General features: G+C 40.1%; 1 protein-coding gene across 1 annotated transcript in view; it reads left to right on the top strand.

Moving 5' to 3' along the window:
• LOC137305600 (kinesin-like protein KIF18A) overlaps positions 1–23,709 on the top strand; it is a 75,774-nt gene extending 52,065 nt beyond the window's left edge. The window contains exons 15-18 of the mRNA XM_067974456.1: positions 9,223–9,850; positions 12,417–12,530; positions 14,297–14,379; positions 18,499–23,709. Of these exons, the coding sequence (XP_067830557.1) occupies positions 9,223–9,850; positions 12,417–12,530; positions 14,297–14,379; positions 18,499–18,680 (1,007 nt within the window). The 3' untranslated portion in view covers positions 18,681–23,709. The remainder of the gene's footprint in view (positions 1–9,222; positions 9,851–12,416; positions 12,531–14,296; positions 14,380–18,498) is intronic.
• The last annotated feature ends 596 nt before the right edge of the window (positions 23,710–24,305 follow it).

The raw sequence follows: 24,305 nt of genomic DNA, 5'->3' as shown, positions 1-24,305 counted from the left end.
ATTCTGGATCTAAACTAAATTAATTTTAGCATTCTCAAACTGGAGATAAGAAAAGCGGTCAAAGTTCATATTCCTGATTTCTACCTAAAGTTGAATCTGTCCTGAAAGTCTGCCTATTGGGCCTGTGAACCCAATATACTTCAATACATATATTTTCAGAGGTGTTTTGATAGATGCATATCTGCCCCTCCTTATGTCTGTTAATTATAGGTGACCTGGAGCTGTGGTGCACTGTAACAGTAAATGGCTGATCGCGTGCTGTGACATTTTACAGTAAAAGTCTCGGCTTTCTTTCAAATTGCCATCTTCATATGGTTCCTTTTGCATGACAAATTTGTGAGGGTTAACAGTGCCCTGAATTGTTAATTGCATTTCATTTAAAGTGGAGAATATGTTTTCTGTTAAACAGAAGAACTCCTTTCAAAGTAGTCTTGTAAGATTTTTAAGGGATTATCTGAGGCTGAGGTAATTATTTAACTAAGAATCTTGATCTTTCAAATCCATAACCTGACAGCAGGAGAGATTTTTTATCACTGCAATTCGAGCTGGCTCGTAGTGTGCAGACTTGCAGCACAGCTGCAGCTAATGATTGCTCGACCTTTTTAAAACATGTTATAAAAAATTTAATCACTACCCTATACTTACCTACAACAGCAGGAAAACTGCCCGGTAGAGATTTAGCTATCATACTGCTGCCTTTAAATTAATATCCATCTTGGGTTTGTTAATACTTAAAGCAAAACAGGAACTTTTCCTGGTAAATCAGCTACTGTAGTTCATGGCTTCAAGTGGGAAAGCAACTGTTCAGAATCTTTATTTCTGACCCTATGGAGACTGGTACCATTTAACACCAAAAAGTAAAACACATTTACACTGCTTCCCTTAGTGAATTAATTTGAATGTCTTTCTACTGCTTAGTAATTCAAACTATATACCCCAGCATTTTACAATGCCACAGCACCCAAAATCACAATGTACTCCTTACATTCACTCATTTTTGTTCTGTGTCTCATTCTTGAAAATATACATAGTATAGAAATTACATATGAAGACTTGACGTATTTGTATGACATTATTTTGTCTGCTATTTCTGCGACCGCCCGTTTAAAATAAACAGGTTAATACTTGTGTTGGAATAGTAAAGCCATTTCATGAAATCATGTTAACTGTTCATATGCTAATATAGCACACTGTAATTTCTAGACTCATATTTTTGTCACTTTTTTTTGGCCGTGAATCTCACCCTAACATTTCTCTCATGTTGATGGCCGTTGAAAGGGTACCATGAAGATTCACTGGAATGATACCAGGGGTGACGGGTTATGGTTATGAAGAAAAGCTTGAGATTTTTTTTTAACTGAAACAGACAATTGAGTATTTAAATCAAATGTACTTGGATCTGGTGCTTCCTCTCAATTTCAACCTTATTTACCAAAAATAGCTTCTGACTGTTGACGTTAGAAAGTAATCTGGCGCTTTTTGGAACAAGCAGTCTTGCTTAGCTTTTCCCATTGCTGTTCTCACTCATCTGATTAAATGAAATGTCCCCTTTTTAGAGCATCCTTAATCTACAAAAACATTTTTTTGATCTTTCCCCCCCCACCCCCCCCCCCCCCACCCAAAAAAAACACCTTTTATACTTCAAAGCAAACAGTCTCTGCTGTGTCCACTGCAACACTCATCATTTTCTGTTGATACTAAATCCTTTCTTATCCATATTGCCACTCCCCTTTGTGCCCATTTTTTCCATAAACTTTACACCTTGATGTTTTATTATTCACGATTTAACCAAGTCTCTTCCTATTAAGAAAATTGAGGGGAAGTCATTGAGGTCATTCAAAATACAATTGGATGCGTCGATGGAAGAGTTAATGTACAAGAGGGATTAGCTTAGATAGGCTGAATAGCATTTTCTCATGTCTGACCTATTTCATTACCTCAAATTACATCTCCTTGAGATCAACGCAACCCCCTTTGTATTTCTTCATACCCTAGCCACTACTTTTTTTTTAAATGGCTAGTTAGTTTTCTACCTTAGCAGTTGGTCGCCTATTCCCACCAGGCTAAAATGCAGCCAGTCTTTCCTGTGCCACTCTGCTTTTTCCCCAAATCAGTCCTGTCTAAAATGCCAACATCTTCCCACTATACCTAACTCCATTGTTCCTACTTGCGGACTGATCATCTTTACCGATGACAGGTATTCGTAAAAGATTTTAAAAGTTTATTCCCATAAAATAAAATGTTGGAACAATAAGGTTCATTGCAACTAGTCACAATGGAGGGTACTGACTAGCATGAAATGGACTCTTAGCCAAAGACCACCTAGTGATTTTCCATTCGAGTTCCTTTCTTCTTTGCTGGAAGCTCAGAGGCAGTTGTGGGAACCCATAGACGTTCCAGTAATTTAATTGTAACCATGAATTCCATATATACAGTCTTAATTAGACCGTTGGCAACATATGGGAACTTTCAACAAGTAATCAGTGCCAAGGCTTCAGGGCTTGCTTTCCAAGTTCATAATTTTGTTTTTCCCCCTCAAAAAATAAAACCAGCTACAGCCCCAATCTGCTGTCAGCAGTTACTTTGATCTCTTGAGAGCTTGAATAATTTTGAGAATTTTCAACCGTAAGAATATCTAAATCCCTACTTGCTTGTATAAGTAACAATGAGGATGTTAATAACAATTTAATTTTGAGGTATGATCCAACACTTGGTTTTCTTTTTCCTTTTATTAACAGTAACTCTTTTGGCATGTAAATAATTGCTTTCCCCTTTTCATCTGCTGTGCTACTGTGTTGTTGAACCTCATTTGCCAGTCAAGTGTTTGGATATGAAACTAATTAGACAACAGATTTAAGTGAGGCTTTTATGTTCAATTATGTGTTGTAAAAGACACTCTTTCCTTACCAGAAGGTGAGCTTGTAGACTAGTGAAATTTTACTGTAGGAGGTACAGTAATGTAAATATGATACCTTTTTTCAGCTGCTGTAATATAGAAGGATTGCAACCTTAAAACTAAAGCTAAGCTAACCCACAGTCCGTAGTATCAAGTGAACATTAGAATTAACTGAAGCCCTGTGTTCAGTAAGACTTACAGCTGAAACATAAATAGATTTTTTTTAAACTAAGCATATCAAAGGTGTGAACGTTGATGACACAACTAACGTGAAATGTACGAATTCAAGGTGAACGCACCAGTGTATTGCAGATAGTTCTGAAAGCTGAAGGGATATAATATAAAAAAATACTTGACCAATCTGTAAATTTGAAATGCCTGAAGCATTGTCTACACCAGACAACAGAATCTGCATGTTTAAGCCCGATGCATATTGAGGCCATGGCATTTTATCTAGCTGTGCATCTTTCTATACCAAGACCCCATTGCATCTGTAACAGCCAAAATCCTTGTGTCATCTGGACTGAAGGCCATTTTGGAATGTCCAATCAGGTCACAGATACTTGAGCAGCTTTGCAGCCAGTTAGCTGAGATTATGAGCTCTGGTAACTCCTATCAGCATGTTACGGGATGTTTGTAACAATCTGCATGTTGGTACTCTGCTTTACTCCTAAACTGATAAATAGACTTCTTCTTTATGCTGAAAGGGCTGTTTGGACTTAGCTGTCCTCAAAAGAGTTTTGCATGGTCATCATTCAGTGTTCATTAATAAATAACAAGGATAGCACAAGGGTACCTAATTTGGTTTTCTAAAATGACAGTGCCAACCACCCATTCTTAGTAAGCAAATCCTGGCCCCATTCACTCTAAATATTGAAATGTTATACAATTTAGATGAAGAAGGAATAAGACTAAAGCCCCAGGTTCGATCATTGGTCTGCGGTGAATTAGCTAATGTCAGTTGGGGCACTACAATTGGCCTCTGTGCCCTTGAGAAAACATCAAACAGGATCCCCATTTCTGATTGCTATCTAGTGAGCCTTGCTGGACAGTGAGCTTGTGGATGTCATGTGTGAATGGGATTGGGCCTGGCTCTGCAGCCCCCCCACAGTCAAATAGCCTGTTGACACTTGTGAGGCATTGCAATGTACTGGAGCATAGATTCATATCCCAGTGTGTCACCAGTGGTGATGTGTAAGTTGTCAGTTATGTCCTAAAACTAATCGTATCATATTCATGTCTTAAATCAGACATGTATTGTCTTACTGTAATGTTTAGTATTTTATCCTTGCAAGTTTTAAGTAAACTTTTTGAAGCAATGTTGGCTGAATTTTTTTCATGCTGAGTACACTGTCCCCCTTTTTTGTTTACAAAGTTTGCTACAAGTGGCTTTAAAAATGACTCCAAATTTTGAAGTGTTCAGGATATGCTCACGATGATCTATACTCAATGGTTAGTGTGAGTAATGATGCAGGAATTTTGGGTTCCAGCAGATAAACAAGATTAAGTTACTGCCTTATTACTCACTCTTATCTATTTTTTTTAACAGACTCCTGCCCTAACTGCTTGATTATTTTTTTATTGTTATTGCTGAGTGGTTATGGAAGCATTTTACAAGTTGAAACATTTTTACAATATAAAGTTTAACAGTTATAGTAGTTCCAGCATAGTGGCTCCATTCAGCTCTAGGACCCTTGTTTGAATCTAACACAGATATTTGTGACAAAATTCCCCTCTCCTGGCTGTAAATGATCTTGAGTGAAAACCACTTTGGGCAGAATCAGCCCAGTTCCTAGTAGGTGCAAACTCACTACATAAAACTGCAATTAATTTGCAGAATCACTCAGTGGGGAATATGTGCCATTCCCCAGCACTTTAAGCACGCATTTCATGGAAAGGTAAAGATTTGGTGAATTGAGGGTTGTTAGGGCTGGCATCTGTTGTCTACAACAAGCACTCCCAGGTCAGGTATAGCATTCAGTTGCTAAGTTAAGTTTCCTCTTCTGCTTCAACAATTTACATCAACCATCAACTTTGCAGCACCAGTGTGACATTTTCCCACACTAACCATATGACTTCTCTGAGTGAGGTTTACTATTCGTGCTAAAGTAGGGGCACTGTTGTGCTGTGACCTGTGTCCCGTCTACCCCCTCGGCTGGACATAAAAGATCCCATGGCATTATTTCGTAGAAGAGCAGGGTAGTTTTCCCTGGTGTCCTGGCCAATATTTATCCCTCAAGCAATATCACTAAAACAGATTATCTGGTCATTATCTCAGTGCTGTTTGTGGGACCTTGCTGTGTGCAAATTGGCTGCCGCATTTCCTACATTACAAGAGTGACTACACTTCAAAAAATACTTAATTGGCTATAAAGACCTTTGGGATGTCCTGAGGTCAGGAAAGGTGCTATATAAATGCAAGTCTTTCTTTCAGTGGGTGGTGGCTTGAACTTGTCCAAACTCATTTCATTTTGGACACTTGCCATTAAGAGTCCATATGCCTTTGCTCGATCTGAACACAGGTTCCAGAGGTAAAAGTCCAAATCTCTGCACCACCCAGTCCCCATCTTTAAATTTAAAAAAAAGTATGGCCATGCTTTTTTAGGGCAGGCATGTATTTCACAAGTGAGAGTAATAAGGAAAATTTGCAGTTCAAGACCAAATTACAAGGAAATTAAAAGCCTCATTGTTTATAAATTGTGGTTTCTGAAAAAAAGGTTAATTGCAAAAATAATTGTCATTTATTTTCTAAAAATATGCAACAAATAATAAGACTGGAAAACCCATATTGCAGGATTATATTGTTAGTGTTGGTGCTGTTTTGTTTAGTCACTGAAATGAAACATGACTTTTATATATTGCATACGGATAGAGAAATGCTAAAATATGACACTAATGTTCTACAGTAGTGAAACTTTGCTCATTTATGAAACTTGTAAGTAACTGTGAATGGCTCTTTAGTTGCCTCCATCCTATAGAAAGAACTTGCATTTATATAGCGCCTATCACGACCTCAAAGTCCTAAAGTGCTTTACAGCCAATTAAGTACTTTTAAAGTGTAGTCACTGTTGTAATGTAGGAAACGCAACAGCAATCTCCCACAAACAGCAATGTGATGACGACCAGATCATCTGTTTTAGTGATGTTGGTTGAGGAAGAAATATTGGCCAGGGCACCGGGGTACCTCCCCTGTTCTTCAAAATAGTGCCATGGGATCTTTTACATCCACCTGAACGGGCAGACTGGGCCTTAGTTTAACATCTCATCCGAAAGAGGGCACTACCAGCACTCCCCCAGTACTGCACTGGATTTTGTGTTCAAGTCTCCCGTCTGACAATCGTCTGACACAGACAGTGCTACCACTGAGCCACGGCTGAAACTCAATTTGTCCTGCAGTTTGTCTTCATGCTAAAAAGGTCTGTAGTTTGTCTTCCTGATTAAAAAAAGCTGTCTGTGTACACAGAGTTGTAACTTCAGTTGTAATTACTGTTGCAAATGTGCCATCTTGAAAGGAAATCAAAAAACTAAAAATTTTACAACAAAAACAAGAAACATAGTGTGATAGGACCATAACGGGTTCAGTGAGAGTGTGAAAGATTCCGTACCAATAGCAGTTTGGTTTGCAACAAACCCGGACTACTTTCACTGACATCTTCATTAAGGGTTGACCCTTCCTTTTTGTAAATCTGTTCATCCTGTTCGCTGTGGCAGATTTAGTTCTACCAATGTGTTTAGTAATCTGGACAGGAGCCCTCCAAATAGCAGGCGTTCTCCAAGTAATTAAGTAGGAGGTGTCGGAATGAACTGGTTATGCAACAATTGCAAATTTGCAAAGCAGAAACCCCTGGGGGAAGTGAGAAGCAGGTACCAACTTCTATTTTTAGTGGGGCCATATGTCATTGCGGGTGTAATTGGGGTAGATTTTCAACTTGCCACCCGGGCGTAACACTGGTGTTAAACAGGCCACCTGTTTTTAAAAATAAAAGGCCCGATTTTCATTTCCATTGATTTCATTTTCTATCACAAGCGGACGATCAGCAACACCAATTTTACGCCTGGGCGGAAGGTTAAAAAGCTACCTCATACGATGAGTCGGGGGGGGGGGGGGCGGCAGCCTCACTCACTGGACTAGAGTATCCCTCAAACAGGATCCCATACAAACTTAGAAGGGCAGCTTGAGGTAAGTTGGTGTCTCGTGACATTTTTTCGACTATTGCTTCTGGGCCCGTGATGTACTCCATGATAGTCTACCCTTAGATCAGCACCTGATTACTTCTAAGAGGCTTCAAGTACAGCAATTTAGGCCCTTTGCTTGTCCTCAACAGCTTGCCTTCCCTTTTCAGTTACATTTGAGGGTGCTGCTTCGTGGATGTGTGGCTACCAGGTTCTTCAGCTGCACAGGCAAGAAAATCACTGACCACATCATCTGCTGTTAAATCCACTTTATCTCAGTCACATAGACCCAGTCCCAGCCATCACAGTTGTTAATATCCTTTTAAGTTCTCTATACATTATCAGATATTCAAAATTAGATTTGGTATTTTGTGACTAAAATGCTGAAGAATTCTGTTAACAGCACTTCAAGGCGACCGCAAGCATCATTACTGTAGGCCTTTATGTGGCTTTATCAGGACATGTTACGCATAAGGCATAGTTCAGCACAGTGGGCAACAGTCTGAAAGTGTTTTTGTATTGCCTGGGTTTTAATATCTCCAGCAAAAGGTCCTGTACAACCACAAGTAACCCCAGACATTAGTAATTACGCTATGATCTCATATGGATTGTTACAGACTTCCAGAATCCCAAGTAATACCATAAAATCAACCATAGTTTCATGAAATAACCATCATCTAAATATAAATTTCACTTATTATTTATTATTCAATTTCTTCTCCCCAGAAGCAGCCAGATCCTGCAAGGTTGCAGTCCCATAGGTGCTGGCAGCCCTCCAGTCCCTCACTCAAATGACCATTCTTCATATATGAGCCTAAACAGTGATGGTGGCAACCTATTTGACCTTGGAAGGGAGCAGGGATGGTGTTGCAACTAAGCCCAAACTCTTTCTCACCTGATATTCACCTGCACACATTTCTATCAGGAGCAATAAACCTCACTACCCCTTCTAGGCCAGTGATTGAACCTGGGACCTTCCAGTCCAAATGATTCTGTGTAACACCAGGGAGTGTATTAATCCACTAAGTGATCTAGGCAGCCTGCTGCTTTATAATCTATATGAGAAAGATTCCAAATACAGAATGCAGCTCCAACAGTGATTTGATATGTACACAGGTGACTTTTTAAAATGCCTATTTGTTCATACTGAAAACAGCTATTCAGTCTCTGTCTATCTAGATCAGTTTGGTCTTCACTCTTGTACGGATATAGTGCTCAATTTGGGGAATTGGAATTGCCACTTGCACAATAGGAGTGATAAATTGCCATGTTTGTTCTGACCCATGTAACTGCAGTCATTACATTATGGGCACTTTATGAATGCAAGTTGTTGAGTACCAGTTTTTTCAAAACCAATTCCTTTTGAACAGTTATCTCTAACATTGTTCCACATCCTCTTCGAGTGCACCTATGTTCTTTCTTCCAACCGTTATTTGTAAAAACTGACCTGAGTGGTCCTGTTCATTTACTTTTAAATATTGTAGTAAAAGCCCCTTACTATTTCCTTTTATATTATCTGATAGCCTTCCTTGGATACAGAGAAGCTGTTTCCTCTGATGGGGGTATCAAGGGGGCACAATCTTAAAATTAGAGCTAGGCCATTTAGGAGTGAAATCGGGAAGCACGTCTTCGCATAAAGGGTAGTGGAAATCTGGACCTCTCTCCCAAAAAGCTGCGGATGCCGGGAGTCAATTGAAATTTTCAAGACTGGGACTGACCGATTTTTATTAGGTAAGGGTATCAAGGGATTATGGATCAATGGCAGGTAAATGGAGTTGAGGTACAGATCAGCCATGATCTGATTGAATGGCGCAACAGGCTAGAGGGAGTGAAGGAACTCTTATTCCTCTGTTCAATTATAAAGCTGGAGTATTGGACTCCCAAGTAGAACATCAAAAATTTCAAGCTCCATTTTGGTAACCACAAAGCTGGAATAATGGATGACAAAGTAACAGGCCTGAATTTGAATCTCACTATCAACACTTCCCTTCATTAGGATTGAACCAAGAGTGGCATGGATTGTATCCTTCACAAACCCCATGGCCCAGGAAGAATGTTTGGTGACAATACTATATAAAAGCATATCACATTTGGATTAGATGTTTAAAAAAAAATGTATATCAAAGGCTTACTTTTGTTCTTGTGCCTTTCAGCTCCATCTGTAAAAGAAGTTGCAGTTGAGAAATCAACTGAACAGGTTCTGTTAGAGGCTGGCACACGGAAACGACTACCCACAAAACGGTGCCTAACAGAGCTCAGACCACCACCTAACCTTCACCAGAGGGCACAGTCGATGCCATTAAAGAGGAGGCGAACAGAAGATGAGATGCCCTCACAAAATCCTTCAGCGCCCGAGTTACGAAAAAAGCAAAACAAGAGGTCCAGAATCAACCCATTGACCATCGTTTCCAAAATATGCACATCGGGTGCAGCAAAGGAGACCCAACCATTTTCTAATCGGAGCAATACCCTCAGCAACGAAGGAACTAAATTTGTGGCCTCAACCCAACAACACATCAAAAGAAACTGTCCACAGACTGACGCCAAGAAGTGGATGACTCCAGCCAGCACCACTCCCAACTGGCGTAACTTCTCCATGACCACCCATGTTTCCATGGCATCAAGTAGTCATGATTTGAATGAAACCTTTGAAACCACAGATGTGGGTGAGAAAGCTTGCTTAGATACTACAATAACTATTGGTTCTTCAGCTCTTCAGAGGCCAGAAACCATCGCGAGTCACAGTATCTTTCCACAGACCAATAATTCATTTCTACAGAGGTGTGTCTGTTTTTATTAACCTTTCTTTACACTGCTAAATTTGTTTTCTCATTCTGTTATTCCCAACAGATTTTTGGATATCACTGAAACAGGAAAATCATGGCACACTGTCCTAGTAACAGTTTTTACTTGCCATTGCAAACTGTGCTGCTTCAATTCTGTATTTAAGACTTTGCCCTGGATTTCCCTCCATTATTTTTCTCATGTCATTGACAGTAATGGCTGTCTATGCAGAAAAAACATTATTGCATTACTTTCTGAATTTTTCAGTGTCATTGGAATTTGTAACTATTCTTGATTTATTTTGCTGGAGTTTTTTTGACTATACCCCTTGTTTTGTTCCATTTGTGTAATTTTTTTCATTCCAGGATAAAGCCACCTGTTTTGGTGAGATTTTTTTCAATCAAGGCCGTATCTGGTTAGGTGAAAATTTGCAGTAACTTCCAACGGGTAATTTCAGGTGCTTGCGGTGTCTTGACAGCTGACCACTTTGAAGCATATATAGTGCCTGCTTGCTGCTGTGCAAGAGAGAAACACTTTGATTACAATTTAACTTTGAAAATGGACTATTCATGTGGATGTTATCCATTTAATGTCAAGAGGGACCTGATAATTAACTTCCAAAATACAAGTGCAGCAAACCTCTGCTATTGGATTTGGGATAGTTGGTTGGCAGCTCTCTAGGTTATCATAGCCTTCTGAGAAGGAATGTTGTTGGCGAGATTCCCAGTTTTTCCTCATCCCTAATATTTGCCATAAGTAGTCCTCGTAACACCATTCTAGTAAAGAAAGATGGTGCATTTCTTTGAGCAGTTGGAACTAATTAGCGACTAAGTGCTAACCACACAGGCTGGGCTTGTACAGATGGGGAAACCAACCCCAAGAGCTTAACTTCTGAAACAGTCAACCTATTAGCAAAAGCATTTACTGTGTCATTTTTTGGCAGAAGGTCTTCCACACTTAAATAATTAGGAAAAGTGCCAAACGCCTTTCTGTTGACAGGATAATTCATTCAGTCTTTTAAATTGTAATATTTGAAGCATTTTACAACGCATACAATCCTTACTATAAGGAGGTCTCTCTCTTGCCTAGCTCAATAATCCTCATTTGATGGACAATGTGGCCGACTACCTTGCCAAGGAAAAAGAAGCAGTAGGCAGGACCCCACCAGTTGTTGAGAATTCCGAAATTGAGACATTTTTATTCATCCCCTTTTCCAGAAACTGAAGAATTTTACTTTTGCAAGTTTCTTTAAAATAGGCATTTCTCATGTTTGTTTCTTTATGATAAATAAAAGATCTTCATGCTCTATCTACCATATTGTCAAAAGCAAAATACTGCAGATGCTGGAAATCTGAAATAAAAACAAAAAGTGCTGGAAATACTCAGCAAGTCAGACAGCATCTGTGGGGAAAGAAACAGAGTTAACGTTTCAGGTCGATGAGTTCTGCCAAAAGGTCATCGACCTGAAACATCGACCTGAAACATTAACTCTGTTTCTTTCTCCACAGATGCTGCCTGACAAGCTGAGTATTTCCAGTGTTTTCTGTTTTTATTTCAACCATATTGTGTTGTGGGTTTTGCACCACTGCCAATGACAATCTAACCTTTTTTTTAAACCAAAGATTAATTCCATTTCATTTGTCTCAGTAGTGGTAACTAAGTTCTACCCAACACTGAGTTCCACTGAAATCAAATGGAAAGTTTGTTGCATTGATTTCAGCGTCTAGATCTACACAATTAGGACAAACGATCTGCATCATTGGAAAAATATTGCATTTTAAACAGCAGATGTATGCATCTTTCTGCCATCTAAGCATATCAAGAACAAAACTTAATTCTACAAAGCCAATGGTCAAAGGATTTCTTGCATTTCCTGTGCTACTTGGAGCATCCTCTTATGCCTTTTCCAAGCACTGTTGTTTGAATCTGTGCACCCAGGAGATCATGCATCTCTGTACTCCAAGCTATTTTTAATATTAACTTCTAGAGACCCAACCATTTTCTCCTACTTTGGTTCAGTATGTGCAGGATAAAGGAACAAGGATGAAAGTAAAATTTCACTATTTTTGGTGTGTGTCTCATTCTTGAAGTATACTTTGTTCTCCATACAGTGCTCCCAACCTCCTTCACCCTTGTATTTCTGATCTATAGTGCATGGAGTTTGATCATTCTGGGGTTTTTTTTCCCTTTGTTGTCTTGGCTCAATATGCCATGTAGCAGCATCCATCAAAAAGAAGTAAGTGGCTAATCCAGAGCAAGACTTTACATGCAGAGCGGGAGAAGGGAAATTGCATGGCTATCATAAGTGAAAGCTTTTAAAGTGATTCTACCCCGTATTTGGGTGGCCAACTTCTGCTGTATGTGTGGAGATTAAACTATATTCAGAGTGTGAGGAAAATATAGTGAAAATCTTCTTTTCATATAGTTTATTTTCTTCACTCAGCCTCCTGACACCCTGGCCCGTGCATCATTTCCTGGCTGAGAGGGTGGCTGGGTCATTTGCTCCCAGGCCGCCTTTTTTGTCCTGTTTTTCTCAGTGCTATTATTTATTTCACACTTGCAGGTTGGGGCTGCCACAATTTACAGTTAAGAACCAGCCTGGAGCACTATTCACTGCCAGAAATCCATCAGTCACTGCCAACAGGTCGACAGTGCAACGGAAAAGAAGATCTTTGAGGTCAGTCAGCTGCAGATGGAATTCATGACTGGCTTTATTTTTGAGATTATGTTCAAGGTTCCTACAAGGATTTTTTTTAAGTTTAGTCTTGGACCCAGAAGTCACTGTTCCATTAACTGTTGCAAAGAGTAAAGATTAGCTTAAATGTACTGTTTGATTTTTCTTTTGTAATTCTTGTTAACATGATTATTTTAATATTTGAAATAGTACTACTGGCATCATAAATAGAACTGGTTTAAAAAAATATACTGAGTCAGTCAGTGAGGGAGCTGTAGTATCCCCAATAGCTAACCAACAGCTTTAGCAACCTGGGGTATGCAGAAGTAAAATATGATAAAGTCCAGAGATAAAGTTACTGTTAACAGTACCACAGATTACCACCATGAGCTTTTTTTGGGATGGGGAGAGAATCATGTTTATAGAGCGCTGCAAAGTTTTGCACAGTATCCATTTCTTTTCGAGTAAGATTGGGATGAATTTAAAGCCAAGAGCTTCCCTGGCAACATGTCCACTTCATAACTGGTGTCTGCAGAATCTGTGTCTCTAGGCACTAATCGCTGAGCTTCTGTATTCTGTCAGGAGAATTCCGTAGACGCCAATGTTATAAGCAAGTGACCCAGTTTTCTTAATGTCTGCAACAAAACTGCTTAACCAAAAATACTGCAAAAAAAACAGTAACAAATACAGGAAAATGTAACGGAATTATAGATATTTGTTTCATTTTGTATTTTGAAGAATGGCTCTTTATATTTGAAAAAAAAATCACAGTTTCTGAAACTGTAATCCTAGCTTTAAAAAAAGTGAAATTTGTGCCCACCCTACCATATGTATGTATTGACCGTTTTATTTTTTATTTACATTAAATGCAAGTCGGATGCTACACACATATACAATTTGTGTGTATTATGAACAGTATGTGCGCAGCTGGGTGTATTTACTGCATGTGTTTGAGTCCTTTATCACTTTCAATTTGTACCCAACAGTAACTCTGTGGTAATAACAGGATTTTGTACCAATGTAGCTGCCACAGGTCTGGATTTGTAACATTATCGATGCTAGCCATTGGGCCCACTTAATTTAGTGACCATTTCCACAGAAGTTTTCCGCAAAAAAATAACAACAACCTATTGGTGTTTCTCATTATGTTGAAATTAATTTATTTTGCTCAACGTATTTTTCACGTCTCTCTATAGTGATATTTTTCACGTCTCTCTATAGTGATATTTCATATAGGCGGGAAAAAAAGTAGTTTTGCCCATATGAATACTAGTCTGCACCGTGTGCTACTTTCTGGAAGAGCTTTTGAAAACCCCACCCTCACAATGCTCATAAGCTAAAGAGACACTTGCACATAACGAAGTGCTGATCTTAACTGAGGAGCATGTCGTCTGCCTTCTCTCTTGGTTGGACATTGGCAGAGCTAGGGAAAATTAGTGCAGCTCTCATCCCATCCACAGTATGGGTCCAGTTGTCATTTGAAGAGCAGCTGACTGCAGGATTTTCTAACCAGTGCAGTGTTACATTTGATCAGTTCAAGACTGGAACATAATATTCATAGATACTAGGAGCAGATGCTTGAAATAAGTCAACTTCTCAAGAGTTACTGTAATGAACTGAATCTGAAAGCCATAGCAAGGGGACTTACTTCCTTCAAACCAGTCGTCTTTATGAAGGTTTAAAGGAAAATTCTTCCTTCTATGAGCTCTGAGCTTCTTTATTGAGTCTCTACAAGATAATCATTCTTGCACTCTTTCTTTATTTCATAGTGGCATCTCATCCCACAACAATATCCAGCAATACCAGAGCAAATCCAGGAGGTTGCAGGTCTGCAAGAATCGACCAATGTCAGGTATTTAAGAAGAATTTTAACAGTGTCCAATGTAGGATACTGATACCCACCTAGATTTGAAAACCGTTTTTCCCCTCATATAGAATTCCAATAGATAAAATCCCTCCTTTACTCCCTCCCAATATATTCAATTACAGTGGACCAGGTGTTAGATAAATACTCATTACTAGAATACTGATTGACATTTTGTCTCTGAACACTGAGTTAAAGTTTAGGGTAGGCATAGGAGATGAAAGTCCTCTGCCTCTGATGATAGGGTACTGGATGATGCATTGTCAATTCTTCTTTCTCTGCCAATTGCTTACTGACATAGTCAGTGACAGTCATGTCTCAACCAGTATCCCTTCTCTCTTCACCCCCACCCCCCCCCCCCCCCCCCCCGATTATCTCACTCCACAAAAAAAAACAGCCGCTCCATCTACCACCTTTTCTCCAACCTCCCCTTTTTCAAGTCTTTAAGAGGAAGGAGGAAGTATTTGAGTATATTATTGTCATCTGCCTATGTACCCACTTCTCTCATCACTTCCCTTCCATATGGTTTCTGCCCTGTCCACCACACTGACCCACACCACCCCTTGTTCTAACATTTTTTTAAAAAGTACACCATATCCCACATCTCATGGTATAGTCTCTGACAAATACAGACATATACTTTGATTAGCTTATATATTGTACTGGAATATTTTCGTCCTACTTTTCAGAAATAACAAAAATGTACCAATCACTTCATAACTTCATGTAAAAATGTCACGTTTGTGAGAAAACACCATGCAGGCATTTTGCTGCAGTGCCATCTTTTGCCCAAAATGATTCCTCAGCTACGTCAGTACAGATTCCTCTGGTGGTGGAAAACAATTACTACAACACTATAATTACATTCATTTACGGGTCCCACGGCCTTCTCGAGGACATTTTCTGTAGCCCCTGGGCCTCGTACACGTGTGATTTTCGATGTGCATTCTATTTTACGTTTGTAAATGTTTCCTGTTTCTCCTGCTAATCCCATGCCACCAATCATGTTTCAGGCATACCTCATTGTCCCACGGAGTGCTGATTTACCAGTACCATGTCTTTATAATATGGCTCTGATCGCATAAGCTGTACTAGAGCACCCATTGGATAGAATTGTTCCTCACCGTCACTATTTGAAATCCGAATATAGAGTTGTTGGCAAGAGGCTGTTAAAAACATTCTAGGATCTGGATCTGCTCTACCATACATTGAACTGCCATGAGCCGACTCGCCTTCCAACGTTCCCCTTTTTTCTGAAAAGTGCTTTGCTTCCCCAAACCCTTGCTGTTTTTGGAAAGTGGGCTCGTTTTCAACTTCAGATGTTCTCGTTTTCTGTGTTTTAGTAATTTTACCATAATTGGCTTTAGGCAAGATGTTCTGACATTTCTCAGAATGGCTTCCATCTGCCAGTAAGAATTAGTCATCAACTCAAAAAGGATCAAATTAAATGTTGGGCAATTCTGGCTGTTTTTAAACACCATAAGTAAATGGTTGGGGTTTTGTCTCCTTTGGCTCGCTGTTAGATTGCGACATTTGCAGCCTCTGTTAGGAGTCACAGAACCACTTGTTTGCAAGAAGTAGCTGCCTTGTTAGCCGATACTGAAATTTGAACTGAAAATAGTTTTCAAGCAGGGTTGCAAACATTTATTCCTTCCTTAGGATAAGGGCTGGGATCAACCCAAGAAAGGAATAAATGATAGCATCTGTGCTTACTGTTGCATGGTTAAAAATTGTTCGATTAAATTTCAGCCAATGTAGTGAGGAGCTGAGAACTGGTCCTAATCCTAGGTGTAGTGGACCTCATTTAGCTACTGTGTGTCACAGAATAAAGTTTCTTTTTAACCAGAAGATGGTCTCGGTTTCAGTAATGAAGCAATGATTCTGTCTGATACATCAGTTTAGAATTACATTTGGAGTCTACACGTATTTAAGTTTTGGCCTGGGCCAGGCCCTTGTATCAAAATAATTTTGCAGTTCTACTTGGCTGCACTCATCCGCTTCTAGCCCAGTGATGCGCTCCTGGCTCTCCGTCAGTCTCCGGCTGTAACTACTGATGTACCTGATCTATGAAAACCAGCCTGATTCAGCCAGAATAAATGACGTGATAGCCCTCTGCTGCTCCATCCTCCAGTAGCACAGGGAGTCACAGCAGGCCAAGTTCTTGCTCTCTATCCCTTTTGGGTTCATCTTCAAATTTGCAGGATCTATGAGCATAGGAAACATTGAGGGCGATTTTTGTTTTGAGTACTATTCAGGCAAGGGGGGCAGCATGGGACCTTGTCCATTTTGATCCTGGGTCCTCGTTATAATATGGCTGTTAAGCTGCCAGCACCATACATGCTTGCCAATAGGCAGCTCCCCGATCTTTAGGTGGTAAATCAGTTAGGGTGGCCAAATTTAAAGGGCCTGTAGCAGCACCTTAGAGGGGAGGGGTATAAACATCAGGAATGCAAACAAGCAGCTCAAACCACACAAGCAAATGCCATAAATTGCTTCCCAAACCTCCATCCAGCTTTCACCAAATGCAGCTAAGGATCCTTTTAATTTTCGCTTGAAATGTCCACCTCGTGACTTGTACCGCTCATGTTTGGTGGGTCGGAGCAGGAAATGCAGGTGTGGTGGCAGGGGAGTAATTATCACATCTTAATTCTGTCATTACCTCCCCAATTTGGATATGTGCCTCCTACTTGTTTCCGACAGGAGGTCCACGTTGAAATCAGGGCAAACAGTGGCATGTCAACCTCACCCACCACTCCCTCCCAGCAACGCCCCCCCCCCCACCCCCCAAATCAACTTGCTGCGTAATTTTGGTGCAGCTACTGCCCTGTTTTAAAGCACAAATTTAGCAATGCAAAATCTCCCCCTCCCTCCCCCCACCCGTTGGGTCTTAGTGTTGCTGCTTTATAAGGAAATCAGCGAGTTAGAGAGGAGATCACTGCACTGCGCTGGCTACCGCCTCATTTATACCAGGAGAATCAGGTCAGTTTTAAACATAGCACATAATACCTCAGTACCCTCTGGAAGAGCAGGACATCAGCTGGAGAGCCAGCAGATGAGGACTGGGCCAGGAGCAGAAATCTTGATGCATCGAAATCTCAATAAATCGAAGATTTCAGCCAGTCCTGTGAACTTCCCTTCTTCCCTCCACTGTATTGGAGAGAAGCTGTGTTCAGTAACTGCCTTAAGACAAGCGTAGTACTATAAACGGGATGGGATTTCATCCCCCCCCCCCCACCGCCTCATCTCTCTGCCCCGCCCCTCCCACAAAAAAACTGCTCTGGTGTTATAAAGTTTGCTGTTGATCTGAAATTACAAGTTTAACAGTTGTACTCCGAGGCCGTTTTAAAAAAAATAATAAGTCTGTTATAGAAAGCGGACTGGTGGAGTGTTTCATTCGGTTTGAGGCACATTAATGGGCTGTGTAACAGACGTTCTAAACTGAACCTAAACCTACTTGTATCTGTAAGGAATCTTACAACACCAGGTTATAGTCCAACCATTTTATTTGAAAATCACAAGCTTTCGGAGGCTTTCTCCTTCGTCAGGTGACTCGCTCACCTGACGAAGGAGAAAGCCTCCGAAAGCTTGTGATTTTCAAATAAAACAGTTGGACTATAACCTGGTGTTGTAAGATTCCTTACATTTGTCAACTCCAGTCCATCACCGGCATCTCCACATCATGGCTACTTGTATCTGACTCGAGAGTGCTTCGTGGTGCAGAGAGAAAAACATTTCCCAGTTTTTCTCTCTTTCCCTGATAAGCACACAGTTGACGGAGCAAAGTTAACGTAGTTACACCAACCTCCTCCTGTTCGCTCCCATTATATAGAATTCCAATGAATATTCCAGGTTTCCGCGTGGTGACAGCAACATTTTTAAGTTTGTACTATTAGAACCTATCTTCCCACTGAATAGGAAGACTGCCAATAACTCCATAGATTAATAACTCCTAATTGATCTGTACACTTCTGATCCTGGGCCCAAATGACTTGGGGCTCAAGGTTCTATTCATAACTGTTTTGCATAAAGAGACCATAGATGGTGTGGATTTCATTTTCACTTTGTGAAATTCTAAATATGTGGCCTAATCATCTTTTCCTTGCACAGCACGGTACTGCAGCCCAAGTTTACATTCAGTGGGCAAGAAGAGCGTGGGCAAGAAGAGCATGGTCAGCAGTGAGTTGCCGACCTTCTCGGTCAACCAGGGCTTTCAATTCCTGCCGCAATCCAATTTGAAGAATTCAAATAAAGCACTCACTTTCCGACCAGAATCTCCTGTGAGGATGTAATTGCATCTGTTTGCTCTCGTCTAGACTGTCCGCATTTGAAATTAGAACTATGTTGATGGTATTGATTGTTGAATAGTCTGGTTTTGTTTTCAATCCTGCATAAGGATGATCTTGCTGTATTTTGAATAGTGTTATCTTTTTATATTTTTTCACTCTTAAGTCTTGCATTCTGCCACCATAATTCACCCTTCTCCCCAGGAGGGCGTGCGGTGCTCTGGATCATGGGCATCCCTGTGGTCATTCTCCACCTCTGCTATGTGGCTGGCCAACAGGAAATGTGATTGTTAAGTAAGTTTTATCATGTTCCCTGATAGCCATGTGCTCCAGTCTCATCTTGTAGTCTTGCTGAGTTCCGGTGAAAGTTGCCCAATGAACGCAGGAGCTTTGCAGAAAAGCTGTACGTGGCTTTTGACAGTCATGCAGATTGTACAATATCTTTTCATTTTTATTACCAATTATTATGTCACTCTCAGCTTTGCTGTAAATCTGCTTTCTTATTAGTTTATAAAATAGAATATTTTTATAGGGATGACTGAGTTTATCTATTTGATATTGGCTGTGCTAAAGTCACTTAATCTGCAGGCAATAGAATGCTTGTTTGGAAAATTGTAAAATGGATGAGGAATAAATCCCATTAAAACATAATATGGGGATTATTTGGATGGAAGTTAATTGGGTGACAAGCTCCTTAATTCTTATTCTTTAAGATAACTGCAAGAATTCCAAGAGTGGCTGCCAGACCCAGATCACTGGGTGCAGAGAAGAGTTGCATTTCCCAACTGTGCTCTTTTATCCTAATGAGCAAGAAATTCAGAGGCCCAGACAGGCTGTCAGTCATAGCTACCCCGAAGCATCCTGCCAACAGGCTGCGACCCTGTTTCCCCAGAGTATGTGGCAGTCAGTACTGTTCTGTAATACAAATTTTTGTTGGTTTTAAAAATCTGAATGAGACCAATTAAGATCAATATACAGCAAGAAGATTCTGCATACATTGTTCTTAGCAAATCAGCAATCATGTCAACAAACAGTTGTAAATATCTGGATTCTATTTATTTGGATGGTAAACTGCACAACTATCAATGTTTTGTTCTAGAATAGCATTACTAATGAGCATATGTTGCACTGGCAATTGTGTATTTGCAGTGCGACACACCCTTAACAGGAGCAAGTATAAATGTGTGGTCTGATTTCAAGACTGTTGTGTGACTAACAACATCTGATTCAGTCCCACTGCCTTTGTTGAGATGTACTTCATATCTGGCATTGATCTTGTCCAGTGAAGATTACCCTCTTATATGGCACTTTTCAGGGTGCAGAATGCAGCAATATATAGGCTAAGGGAGGACAACGTTCCTTCCATTTGAATGAAGCCATGCTTATCTTTTACACTTAGGAGTAGACCTTGTATCCACTTTTCAGAACAATGTAGCCAAATTCTGTTGCATGTGTCAGGACCATCAAACTGTATTTGATAAAGGTTTCTCAATTCCCTGGAAATTAATATTCTTGTGCATGTTCATGATTCTAAAGGTGCGAGTAGAGGGAACAACATTAATCCTGGTGACCCCATGCAGGTGAAGGAAAGTTTCTTCAGGTCTCTAGATGTAAGCAGTGATCAGTATCTGGCTGTGTCAAATGGAAGGGCAAACTTGGCACATTTCCTTGCAGAGCCTGTGTTTGACTGCTTGGCCTCTCAACAACCAAGCAATCAACTGCAGGCTGTACCAGCCGACTTGCCCAGAGGCATCCTCCATTTGTGGCATGCTGCAAAAGTACCTTTAAAGCATATATTGTAAAGTGAAGAGGTTTTTTTAAAGATTTTTGGGGCAATTGATCGGAATGCAACTTAATTAAAACTGTCTTGAGGATACCGAATTTGGCCAATAGAAAGATCTGATGATACGGGGGTAAAGACTAGAAAGTATTTTGTTGCTACACTGGCTGTAGTTCCTATGGCTCCTTTTAAAATATGGCATTACCTATTTCTATCGAATTTAAGGGTAAAAATAGGTAAATGATTATAAAAGGCCCTTTTGTTCCTTTTGAAAGCATTAAATGGCATGTAACGAGCTATATTTTAATCTGCCTTGTTATGTTTATCAGAACCAGAGTTTTTCAGATCAGCGGTTTGTGTTCTTGAGATTTATAACATTCTCACTAAAATCAGAATGAACACAGGGCAGGAAATGGCAGCATTGCACTGGTGGTGTGCTGCTGGTTTTCCTCGAACAGAATGATATCCCACTAAGTGGATCAGAGGTCTCAAGCGGCAGCCCTAGTGCAATTCTTATTGCGTTGCTGACTGTTGCTGTTCGAACCTGCAAAATACAACATAATGATGGCAGTATTCACTGGCATGCTGATTCCGCCATGCTTCAGTGGTTGTCTTTCTGAAATTGCAACACAAACTTCCTTGGTTTTAGAAGCTATGTTGCAGCTTAGCGATGCCTGTTCCACGCTAGAATGAAAAAACTAAATGTATCTAACTTCATTTGGGTTTTTCGAATTTTGTTTCACAGAACAGTATTGACTGCTGGGCCTTAAAGGGAAAGTCTTAAAATTTTGCAGTAGATTTTTTTTTTGCCCTATTAATGTCATTGCAATATGTGAAGCTGAAGATCCCAACGAATTCGGTCCAGTGGCTGTGGTCGCAGGTAATGATTTTTCCATTGCAGAAACTCTCGTGGATTATGTTTAGACTGTTGAACATAAGCGATCTATGCAACAATGCAAATAGTGCAGGTTTCCAGTGATGGGGCATATTTATTCTTGCATCTCTTTCTTTCTCTTGTTCTCTTCCGTCCCACAAATTACTTATTGAGAACTTTTACGACTTCTGTTAAAGTTAACTGAAACAAAGATGATATAAAACAAAAAAAAGTTTTAAAAAATGAATCATTTGCAGCCAACTGATTTTCAAAAAAGGGTTCTGATGCACACACGCTGTTTAAAAATTGTATGTCAGTGCAAATTTGTTAATGTTGCAGCACCCTGTGCTTTTAATGGGAGAAAGAATTTTCTTTTAATTGTATTGATCTTATAAACTAAAATGGATATATCTCAGCAGCTTTGCAGTTACAATTGCAGCTTTTCCACCCAAACCACTTATTTTTCTGCCTAAGCTTGGGTTGATGTTTGTCAGCTACTGATTGATTTTGGGTGGTCAAGCAATATGGGCTGCAGAATTACCACCAGCACGCCACAGAGATAGTGCTGTCTGAAATGAACGGAGTGTATTGTAAATAGGCTAGGAAACACATAGTGGTGCAGCGCGGTAACTTCTACATGGCTTCATTGCTGAGTGGGAGTGGAAGTCATGATTGCCCGTTTGAATTTAGGGCAAACAAGTAATTCATAAAGTTTGATTAATGTATATAGCTTGAAGGAAATGATATATAGTTTTGTTAAAAGCTTTTATTCATCTCAGCGCTGTACATTGCTTTTTTTAAACTAGTCTCTATGTGCATGTTGGGGGCCAACATTCTCTGTCTCTTGTGGTTGAAATATAAAAGTACTGATTTTATTAGTGTTTAGAGAGCAGCCATAAAATGCAAATATAAAGTGTGTATATTGCAATATATCAGCAAATATAGCATTTTTTTTTACTGTTGAACATTCAATGATGGCAGGTAGGCAGTAAGTTGCATGAGCAAAATTTCCCGCAGTTTGTACAAAGCAAACATGCTGGTACTTTTTCACTGCCTTCATCTCCCTGCTGTGCGATACGCTCTTGTTACACAGTGACGCAATTGCAGCATGGAAATTATAAACAGTTACCTAACCTGAATCTGTTCAAATTGCACTCTCTTCACTCAAAGCTGTCCAAGGTGCAGTATTACCACCAGCACGCCACAGAGATAGTGCTGTCTGAAATGAATGGCCCAGTAGTGAACCAACGGTGCATCAACACCGGTCTAGCACCTGGAGTGGGTGCAGTGATCCAGAGCCCAGTGCATATCACCACATCACAATGTATGTCAGAGCCATGCTAATGGTCTGAATCTTCTGCCTAGTGCCAGCAAAACGTTGGCCAACAGATGCAAGCTGTGGGGACTGGATTGTACTAGCCACGTGCGCAGGGCGCTCCCGATTACTCTGAAACGTGGAGCATCACCTACACGATGTCTGATGCAGCAGGCGGTATGGAAGTCTGGGGAGGCACAGTGTGCTTCACATTTCACAGGAAGCCAGAGTGCTCAGTTACATGTTACCAATATAACTTGGCTAGTGTCGCATAATGTGCTTGGATGCACCAGGCAAATTGGTATGACAAGAATTGAATCAGGAGTTGTTTCACTGCCATTAACTTGCCTCTGTCCATTGTGGATTTTTTTCAAAGAACTTTAAAAATTCCTGCTGATTTACTAGTATTTATATTTGCCTCACTCTTCTGTCAAGTGAGTGTTTGTGATTAGGCAAGACGCATTAAAATAGTCAGTAAGCTCCCTATTGCATTTCTGACCGTTTCATTGTCTGCATCAGAGCTGCTTCTGTGAAATCATGAGAATTGCACACAGCATAAAATTTCATTATTGAACGGTATCTCATTTAACTGCAATAATGAACTCAAGTAAGTTTTTGGAATGCCAGCATCCGATTTACTACTGTGGCTCTGTCCTCTGTCAAACCAGCACCTGGTATGTCAAACCGCACCTTGTTCAGCATTACTAAATAATCCACATCGTACAGAGGTCTTGGAAGTGTTTCAGTTCTAAGCACTATTGATGTGATGCCAGAACATTGCAGCTTTTTGCCAATGCAACACCCAACATTTCCCTTTTTTTTATAAATTGGGCTAATGGGAGGAGACTGTTGCAATTTCTTGGCATTGAATGCAATTTAAGTAAATTGCATTGGAAATGGGTCATTGTTTTCATCAAGCGCTCCCAGGTGAAGAGTTTAAAGCTGGGAACGAAGCAACAATTTTAAAAGCAGTAAAGTTGCATTTGGTGGTTGCTCCCCTTTCTCATGTTGTCAAAGGTGATAATTTGTCAAATTTTGTGTCTAATTTTTATTAAAGTTGTTATTAGTGACTATTTTGTGCATGATTTTTATTTTGTGGATGGAGATGCATGTCTTAATTTTCTTCTAATGTCCCTCACTGCTTCCTCTAGCCAGGAGGACGAGATAGTTTGGTCTCTGAGCCACGTCAAGTCATAGTGCACTTACTGTAAAAATCTGGCATATCCCAATGCATGCTTTTAATGCCCCTAAATACAGAGGTATGAATAATAGAGCACTATAGCAGTGTTTTATTGAAACGTTGACTGAAACTGAGCAGCGTATAATAGACGTGCAAAGCTGGATCCTATGGTTGGACTGTGGCCACCAATGCAAGACTTCCATCTTACAGCCCTGGCCATACAAGTGTGCCTTCACAAAGTGAATTTAAATCTTGAAATCTGGGATATTAACTCCTGACCTTGCAGATTGAGATCATGAGGACAGTAACAATGTTTAGATAGGAGTTGGACCGTTTCTGGACTGGGGCAGAGATCGCATCATATAGAAGGCTTTACAGATAACACATGGTCCATGTGATTTCCTGGATTGGTTTTGATCGCCTGAGGGGGCTGGAGAGGAATTTTACAGAGTATATTTCCCTTAATAGCTCTGAGTTTTTCT

Source organism: Heptranchias perlo, chromosome 40, assembly GCF_035084215.1.
Source record: "Heptranchias perlo isolate sHepPer1 chromosome 40, sHepPer1.hap1, whole genome shotgun sequence".
Lineage (NCBI taxonomy): Eukaryota > Metazoa > Chordata > Chondrichthyes > Hexanchiformes > Hexanchidae > Heptranchias > Heptranchias perlo.
The sequence above is the reverse complement of the archived record's forward strand: the minus strand, read 5'-3'. Positions and strand labels throughout refer to the sequence as shown.